Consider the following 9,019-nt stretch of genomic DNA (forward strand, 5'->3'; position numbering starts at 1 on the left):
AAAAACCCCCTTAGAGTCAGGTGACAAGGGGAATGAGGTCCTCAAAGAAGGATGTGCAAAAAAACCTTGGTCATGAAAAGGAAACAGCAGCGATGTTGAACTGATGAGTAGTGATTCAAACAGCAGTCTTGGCCCTTTGAATACCACTGACATTAACGAAGCTCTAACTGAAATCGCTAGTCCTGCATGCCGTCTGTTTTCCCTTGGTCTCTTGGCCACCTCTGTTTACTTTTTGTTGCCACTGAGAGTCACCTTTCTTGCAGCTATGCTGCTATTGTTTAATTACAGTTCCGATTATTCACACTAAATGTCAAGTGTCAAGCAACCCTTAAGTAAATGAGAGCTTTCTAAACACCACCCCAACCATTCATTTCTGCTCTCTGAAGCCTGTAGAACAGTTTCTGCCTCGCCTTACGCGGGTATAAACCCCAGTAACCCTGTTGAAATACACAGAATTTTTCCTATTTCACAGCGCAAGTAGGATCAAACCGAAGCTCCAGGGACAGCAGTTTATCTTCCCAGAGTAAGCACTTGTTTTTCTAATATGATTGCAAATTAATTCCAGAGATAATGTGATACCATGTAATTGAGAGTCCCCTGAGCTAGTATTAGAGTCTATTTTTGCCAAGCCCTCTGCAGACCAGCGGGGATGTTACTGCACCACCAGTAAGGATGATTTAGGGAGTCCTTGCTTGCTTTGAAGGTTTGTGTCCTACGCCCCTGTGCTGCTGAAGGTCTCTCTCTCATCCCAGAAAATCAGTGCAATAATAAATTTTCTTTCCTTCTCTCACCTTCCCGCGTTCCTATATTGCTTGATATTAGATGGGCCAAAGGCTATGTGTGCTGCAGTTGTCCCAAGGTTGATTGGATCTTGGCAGGCTAAAGAGAGAGAAAAGCTGCGGAGACAGTGCTGTAGCCCTTCTCCCATCTGGGATGCTAATTTGAGTATTTCCTCAAACCATCAATTTTTCATGGAATTTGTAAGCAGGTACTTGTCTCTGAGACCACTAACCTACTGTTGGACAGGGCTGAAGCAGGCCAGCAGCTTCCCATTTTATTCATGCCTGCTGCCAAGCTGGGGGTTTAAAAGCTTAGGAGCTACTAGCATAAAGATTTGCCCCTCAGAGTTCCCCTGAAACACTCTTGAGCGAGACAGGGAAGGGGAGAGAAGTCTCCAGGCATCTGCGAAGGCAGTTGGGGGGTGCCTGGGGGTCAGTGCTGTCTGGGGCTCCGGGAGTCTGCAGGATACAGGTGTACGTGCTGATGGAGAGGGGCTGTATGCTGACCAGGGGGTCCAGTCGGTGCCTGGGATAACTCTTCCCAACCTGGCCGTGCTCTCTAGATGCTGTGACAATGCAAACAAAGTGAGGAGGATGCTAGTAAGAGTTGCAGTGTAAACCCTATTTCTGCAAGGCTCAAAGACAGCTGATCAGAAGAAACCTGTTTATTGTGAGGTTTAGGAAAACAATTTTTATGCAAATTGCTTTTTTTTGGCAAGTAATGGGGTTGATACAGAACTTGGAATTACAGTTTTAAGAATACAAACACACAGTATCTTGTTCAACAAACACAAAACAAACTTCTTCCCTGGGGAACATTAAATGAGCAAATGTTTGCTACAATAAATGGGCAACAAACATGGGATGGGGGGGACAAAACAACACAACCCAATTCGGAAGCCAAAACCCCACTGAAGAAGCAGCAGTCACATCTTCAATTTTACGCTCAGGCTGTACTTTCACTTTGCTTTTCCTGTTCGATAGCTGCCAGAAAGACAGAGGAAACAAAAACATCATCAGTAAACCTTATAATGGTTCTGCAGGGTACAGATTTCTATGGTCATTCTTAAAGCCAGGGGATGGTAAGTCCCCACTTGCTTTCTTTGGCCACCCCTGAAATGCCAACCCACGTCTGCATAGCTAGTAGGGTTCATAATGTGCAAACCTCCCCTTGTATTTACAGCTTTAGCATCAGTAGGGATAATAAAACAGGGAAAAAACATGTATTTTATGTCAGGGGACAGTGCATCTCCATGGCTATCAGTACTGACACATCCAAAGCGGTGAGTGATACTCTTCTGAAGGAAACCACTCACAATGTCTGGTCCAAATGCACGAGAAATGCCATTTTCAGATCTGAAGTTGAATGTGAATCACAACCCTCATCTGGCTGCCTGTGCACAGAGAAGACCCTGCACGAGAAAAGCCCAGGGGTGCTTTGCTAAGGAAGATTGCCTGTTAGATGAGGAGGATGACGGGTTTCTCTCGCTCCTTTATTTCCAGAGAAGGTGCCTGGAGCTCTCCTGGCCAGGGCTGACAGCAGGTACCAGTGGGGGGCAGCAGCTCCTCTGTCTGATAACACGCTAAATCCAGAGCCCAGGCACCTTCTGGGGATGCTGCCTGGGATGTGCAAGGGTTTCCCTGTCCGTCTGTGCCTCCGAAGAGGCTGGTAACATGGTAATTACAAACAGTTGATCCTGTTACCTGCAACCAGCAGAAAAACTGGTCTTGCTTTTAGCAGAAGCAAGAGCAATCCCATCAGAAAGGATTTTTCAGACAAAACGCACCATCGGTTGTAACTACTCATATCCTTGGAAGCCCAGCATAGAGTACAAGTCTTAGTATTATCCCCAGTCAGGGGATGAGTTTGAGCCTGTAATCCTACGATTAGTATTCATTTTGCATATGAACTGCAATACAGATTGTGTCCTTGCTCCTCGTAGTTCAAATAGCCTCATAAGCACTTACTTTCTTTAGTGGGCAGTGGATTTTTCTCTCTGGTTTCTGTCTTCTTCAGCTTGGTCTTGTCAAATGTTTCAATTTCTGCAAAATCTGGCTTGTCGGACATGATGGGTACTGACAAAGGAAGGAAAAACACACCCGTGGCTTCATTAGCTAATGCTGTGATATCAGCCATCTGCAAAGTATTTTCTGCTCGAAAGAAAAAATATGAAAATACCATAAAAATGTTTATTCAGAAAAACCCCACGAATCTAAGACCTCAATCTGGGACCTCTCCCTGAGGCTTGGCTCTTTCAGAGCAAAAGAGGAAAGGCATAAATAGAATTTTATCCAGATTTCTCAGACGAAATTTCTAAAAATCATATTTTGCACATGGAAACAAGAACATCTCAGTAAAGAAAAGACAATGCATTAATTGCCAATAATCCCCCGTGCCTCCTGACATAAACTTCTATTTTAAGGAACGCTGCTAACCAGAAAGTCTACAATAAACCCCAAATCCAATATGAACAAAAAGCTTCAATTATGATTTTGTTTTAATTAATAGGATTTGTCTTTAATTCTGAGCACCCTGTCCTGAGTGCGTACATACCCCCGTATCTGGATGAGCTGCTGTGGACACTTGTGCTTAACAATAGAGGACTGGTTCACCCAGCCCTTTGTTTGCTCTCGCACTCAATATCCCAGTCGCAGGCTCAATGGGTTTGATTATACCCTATTATAAGAGAAATCCGCAAAGCACACCGGCATTCAACGCTTCACCTGTCGAAACTTCCCTAATCCAATTCCTGTTTTGAATAGAAATTCAAGTTAAAATCCAGCCTGGGCGTTATTCCCCTGATTTCAGTGGAGTTTCCCATCAAGGCGAGGTTTGGCCCGGAGATGGCTGATATAATTACATTTTTTCCTTCCTGAAGACAATCAGACTTCATCGCTATCTGCACTGAGACAACAGAAGTAAATATTCACAGGAAAAAAAAAAAAAAAAAGAAAAACTACTAAAACCACATGGCATTACCGTCTGGCTGCTCTCTCCTCAGCTGCTTGGTGGCTGTCTGAGGCAGTGTGAGTTGAAAAAGGTCAGGGTAATCCCTCCTCTCCCCTCCTCCCCCCGCCCGAGCCCATGGCTATTAATATTGATTAGTTTAGTGCTGGGATTGCTCAGCGTTTAGGGAAAAGACAGCTTGCAGCTGCAGAAAGTGCACAAGGGAGGGAAATGGGAAAACTGATGTGGAAAACTGCCAAAATACATCTTGATTTTTTTTTCTTCTTTTTTTTCTCCTCGTTCACCAAGACAATAATATTTAAGTTTCCCTTCCTGCCCTTCTTTTACAGTGCTGAGGTTCAGAGTTAATGTGAGGTCTGGAGTTCATTTAAGGGCTGGTGCTGCAGTTTGTGGGGAGATTTTAGGTGTATTCAGCAAAGCGCCTGGGGATTGTCCCCCACCCGCCCAGGCTGGCAGAAGCACATGCTTGGGGCTCAGGAGCACTCCAAGCACAGTCGTGGTACGATCGCCGCAATCTGCGATAAGTACGGCCTGAGCACCATGCTGGTGTCCGGGAATGTGTCCTGAAAGGAAGAACAAGGAATCTTTCATTTGCTCCCATTTTGGTAGCTACAAACCCACTTGCTGGTGCCTCCCTCAGCCCAACGGTGTGTGGCTCTGCAAGCCAAACCGGGCAGCTGCCCACGGCCCACCTTCCTGCCTTCACTTTGCAAGAAGCCGCGTTCTCCCGTCCCGCTTGCGTGGCCGTTCCCTGTATTCCACCCATCCCGATGGCGTGGACCACGCCGGGCTCGCTCGCAGGGAACCCCTTCAGTTGCAGTGAAGGGAGAATGCACTGTAGGCATCGAGTGATGTAATTTCAGAAAAACCTTTAAAAGGGAAGCGGTTGAAGTCACCATCCCTGGAGGTATTCAAAAGGCATGTAGATGTGGCACTTAGGGACACGGTTTAGTGGTGGCCTTGGCAGTGTTAGGTTTACGGTTGGACTCGATGACCTTAAAGGTGTTTTCCAACCTAAATGATTCTATGAAAATGGCTAATAGCCCTTGCATTTATTTGCAAGACGCGTTTTGTATTAGATGAGAAACTGAATGGAGACAAGATTGTGCAGTGTGTGAACACTACCTGTACCAACCTCCTAGAGCCACAGCTCTCGAGGGCTGTGGACATCCCCCTGGCTGTGACATGGCTCCAGCTACGCTTCCTGCTTTGCAGCACAAACCTACTTGGGGAATCCTTTTTCAAGGCCCTCGGGTTTGGGAGGGAAGGGCTGTGCGTACCCCCCTAGATGCTGGCGTGGGTTTCCTCTTGTGTAACTTTGGATGTCTCCATCTGGATTACTTGTCTAGACTCCATGATAGTCAATGGGGAGGTAACTAACTTGGGATAAAATTAATTATGCCCTGGGAGTATCTGGGTTTCTCTGCTCACTATAAAGGAAGCCTGGACAACTTGCTCAGAGAGACAGAGATGTCTCGCAGCTGATTGAGAGCCCTGGGAAGGTGCTGTGGATCTTTCTGTTGGCATACTAGGCTTATGTAGGGTGGGTTTGAGTCTGGTATGTGTGCATGGAGAAAATGGTTTTAATGTGTTTAAATGTGTTTTAAGGACCTCTTCTTTCGGTGTGTGTTTAAATTAAAATAATGAACACAAACGCAGAAAAATTTATTATTTTCACTCATCAGCATTCATAAATAGTGGTTCCTTTCCACGCAGTGGTTCTTTCCTTTATCCATCCCGTTTTCCGTATCTTCAGAGAGTGCAGGGGTTGCTGCATGCCCTGGTAAACAGCAGTCTAAGAGCAGGTTTTCTCTGTGGCCATGTCTGCAGTATTTGAAGCAAAGGAGAATAGAGTACCGTAGCGGTGGAAAAACCTGCATGACGCTGCTCAGCTGGAGCTCCAAAGGGATGGTCTGGGTCCCGCTGAGCTCAGCCCTGTGCCAACCTGGCTGTGCTGCTTCGGGACCTAAAATTGTCCTGGCACTAACGTAGCTACATTTTTGTTACGCTAAAAGCCCAGTTGACTTGTGCAGACTGGCTTGCTTACCTCTGCACTGACTGTCCATGCAAAATCAGCGTGTGTGCATACCAGTCATATTTAGCATCAGGACTCGGTTCCCTTGCTTCCATCCCCTTACTCCAACCAATTGTCAAAAATAGAAAGCTGTTTTCTTGACTGAAAACCCCTGGGAATAAGCAGGAAGGCAGCCACTGGGTGAATATTCAGTGTAAGCCATAGTTGAGATTTGGCACTGAAAAGTCTTAGCGTCTGTTTAAAGAGAGAGCATTAACCTCTTCTTGTTAGGCTGGACACCAGATTGAGAAGATCAGAAGATGAGAAAAGACTTTAAAACGCAATCTGAATGATTCACGAATTCAGGCAGTTCATGAGTTTCAGTTTTTTAAATATTTGTCCATTTTTACAAGTAACAGAATTCTTATGTGACAAGAGATTACAAGGCAAAAAACTCCTAAACTTTTAGACTGGTGCAAATTCTCTCAGATGTAGAGAGCAAGCAAAGTGTTCAGGACAGTGAAGGAGAAGAATCTCACTTGTGGTTTTCCGTGTACAGTCACGGGCTTGACCCTAGCATCCACAGCTGAGCTCAGGCTTCCCTAAACATGCTAAGACAGGGTGGGCACGCTTGTTTTTTCACCACCACCATTTTACTTGCCCTTTACTTGCCTTTACTTATATTGGCAGACCTAGTATTAAAAACAGTTTGGGGTGAGTTGTCTGGGTTTTTAGGCTGAAGATGACCAAGCTTTTAACTGATACTGGGTTGGGTTTCTGAGGAAGGTGCAACAGTGTTAGTCCACGTAACGTAATGATGAGAAATTACACGTTCTCACTCTCAGTTGAAATCAGTAGATACTCATCTCCATAACGAACATCTTGACCATTGCACAAAGTGCCTGTCAAGTTTCTGTGGCTTGTAAGTACGGTACTGTGGTCAGACACAGCTCGTGTCGGATTCAAGCCTCATGTTTACATACCGTGCGCAGGACAGACAGCCATATGCAGTTTTCATATGGAAAGTCTGGAGTTTGGCCTGAGGGCATTGCACAATGCGTTGAGGCTGGTCATGGGAGAGAAAGATGGGTAGGTAATATTTTACTCAGATACCTTTAACTTTCACTGGGAACTGAGATATTCTTGCTCTATGAGCAGCAAAGCAGTTATTTGACAGGTTTTTAATGGCGGGATGTCAGTCACCACCTTCCGTAAGGGGAACATGGCAGTTACCTGGCCTTGGGATGACTGTGGTAATAATGAACCACAACGGTCTTTGAGGTGCACAGAGGCAGCCGAATGATCCAGCATACAGAAGTGAGAAAAATCAGCAAGCCAGCAGAGCAAGCAAACTATAGGATCTTTACAGGTCCCATACACATAAAGCACGTAAAGCCACATTGGTATGGCCGTGTCTGAAAAGCTGCCTCAGATACAAGGGAAAATGCATTTTATTTCAATCTGCTGCCAAAGGATGAAGGGCTGAGTCAAACCTGCCGGGACTGACACCTCTGATACCAGTGAGTCACCCGCCACTGACAGCATTAAACTGTGCCTGGCAGCGCAAGCCACCGAGTGTCTGTCAGACACCCACAGAGAAACAGGTGAAAACAAATACTTGCTACCAGGATGCAGTAATAGGTGAGAGGAAATGTTTAAAGGGAGCTCAAGTGCAAAGAAAAATTTGGAGGGGAGTCTGAAGAGCGAGGCTGGGAGGTTTGAAGCCTGCTGCCACTCAGCTTTTTCCCTTGGCTGTTGTCACTTGGAAGCAGCGAGCCCAGCCTGTGCGGGCTGGGGCTGCAGGGGCTTTGTTATATATATATATGTGTGTGTGTGTATATATATATATAAAAAGGCTATAGCGTTTCACGGGCTGGGGGGATGCTGTGCTCACGTTTGGCACAAGAGGTGCTCTGGAAATGGCAAGTTTCATGGAGACTAGGTAGGCAACTGCAAGAAGAAGGGGTTTCTTTCTCCTTGGTGCAACAGTGGGAATCGGATGGCATCTACTTCTATGCGGAGCTGAGGGACAAAGCACCCTAACGCGAGCAGCCGGTTAGAGGAACAGACGCTCGAGCAGATCAGTGTCTGTAGCTGAGCCAATAAGCTGACACAACTGATTTTATAATCACATTAGTGCTGTCTTGAAATAACACACCCACTCAAATATAACAGTGATTTCATTTTCAAAATGTTGTGGTATTTTTGGTGCTAAAGGTAGGGGATTAATTTTTCAAGGTCAAAAGCTGGGCTGCAATCTGCAAGCACCCTAATTCCTTTAGGTCCCTATGAGCATTAAGCACCTTCCAGAAAGGTAGCAGGATTGGGCATGTTATAAGCTATCCTTAGAAGGTTTCCCGTCCTTAGGGGAACAGAAAAAAAAGACTACGGCTTCACTGAAAGGGTTTTCTTAGTTCTCTTTGTGCCTTTTGTTCCATCTTGCTGCCAAAAAAAATATCCATGTTTGGGAACGGAGACAGGTTCCCAGGCTAAGAGACAATGAATCCTGGGGGTGTAAGGAAGGCAATGATCTCTCTTTGGCAGGGTGTCTGCTGTAATGCTGGACTGCTAGTGTGCAAATACTCGATGCTTATCTTCTACTGTATGTTTTATCATTACCTAAGGTGTTTCGTTTTCCTTATTGAGACCATTGAGCCCAAGGGTAGGTGCGTACAGAGGATGAGGGGAAAGGAGAGGCTAGTTGTAGACAGTCCTTCTGCTTGGGCTATTTTTTCCAACCCCATGTTTTCCAAATAGCTCTGGAGTTTAGACAGTCTATACTAGGAGTCCCATTGCAGCAAAGAGCAAAAAGAGAAAACATAAGCTAGTGGGAGTGGAAATTTCCTCTCTTCCTCTTTTTTGGTCTTATAAAACTCAGTATGGGGGTGAATTTTTAAAAGTTTAACCAGATGGAGATTCTTGCAACAGAACTCTCTCAAGAACTGACCCAAAAGTGTGTCTGCCAGCATAAAGTACTTGGCTTCGGCCTGGCCTTTTCTAGCAAAATGTGGTGACATGTGCTTTATGAAAGGAAAAAAAAATTAATATAAAATGTCCATGCACATGCTTCTCTCCCAAAGACAGAGTGGGGAAAGAAGCATGTGATGTGTTAGTCACATTTCTTAATATGCTATACAGCACATGGCAGTTTGTGATGAACACTGGTCTAGAAACACTAGTTTAGCATGACTTCCAGTCTTTACTAACAGTCTTTTTTTTATCTCTCTCCTTTCTGTCTCTGGACAGAAGCATCTCTTG

The 9,019-nt window shown here is 45.2% G+C and overlaps 1 protein-coding gene across 2 annotated transcripts; it reads right to left on the reverse strand.

Annotated features, from left to right (window-relative positions):
• Nucleotides 1-1,429: 1,429 nt before the first annotated feature.
• Nucleotides 1,430-3,806, reverse strand: TMSB4X (thymosin beta 4, X-linked). Of its 2 annotated transcripts, none has more exons than XM_009322684.1 (3): nucleotides 3,760-3,806; nucleotides 2,748-2,855; nucleotides 1,430-1,763 (listed from the first exon to the last, which is right to left on the reverse strand). In XM_009322684.1, the coding sequence occupies exons 2-3, from the start codon at nucleotides 2,845-2,847 to the stop codon at nucleotides 1,726-1,728; spliced, it is 138 nt and encodes a 45-aa protein (XP_009320959.1). In that variant the 5' UTR covers nucleotides 2,848-2,855; nucleotides 3,760-3,806; the 3' UTR covers nucleotides 1,430-1,725. The 2 variants fall into 2 exon arrangements, with proteins under 2 accessions (XP_009320959.1, XP_009320960.1); XM_009322685.1 differs by lacking the exon at nucleotides 3,760-3,806 and adding an exon at nucleotides 3,334-3,360 and having other exon boundaries at nucleotides 1,437-1,763.
• Between the last annotated feature and the right edge of the window lie 5,213 nt (nucleotides 3,807-9,019).

Source organism: Pygoscelis adeliae, unplaced genomic scaffold (genome assembly GCF_000699105.1).
Source record: "Pygoscelis adeliae isolate BGI_AS28 unplaced genomic scaffold, ASM69910v1 Scaffold34, whole genome shotgun sequence".
Taxonomy (NCBI): domain Eukaryota; kingdom Metazoa; phylum Chordata; class Aves; order Sphenisciformes; family Spheniscidae; genus Pygoscelis; species Pygoscelis adeliae.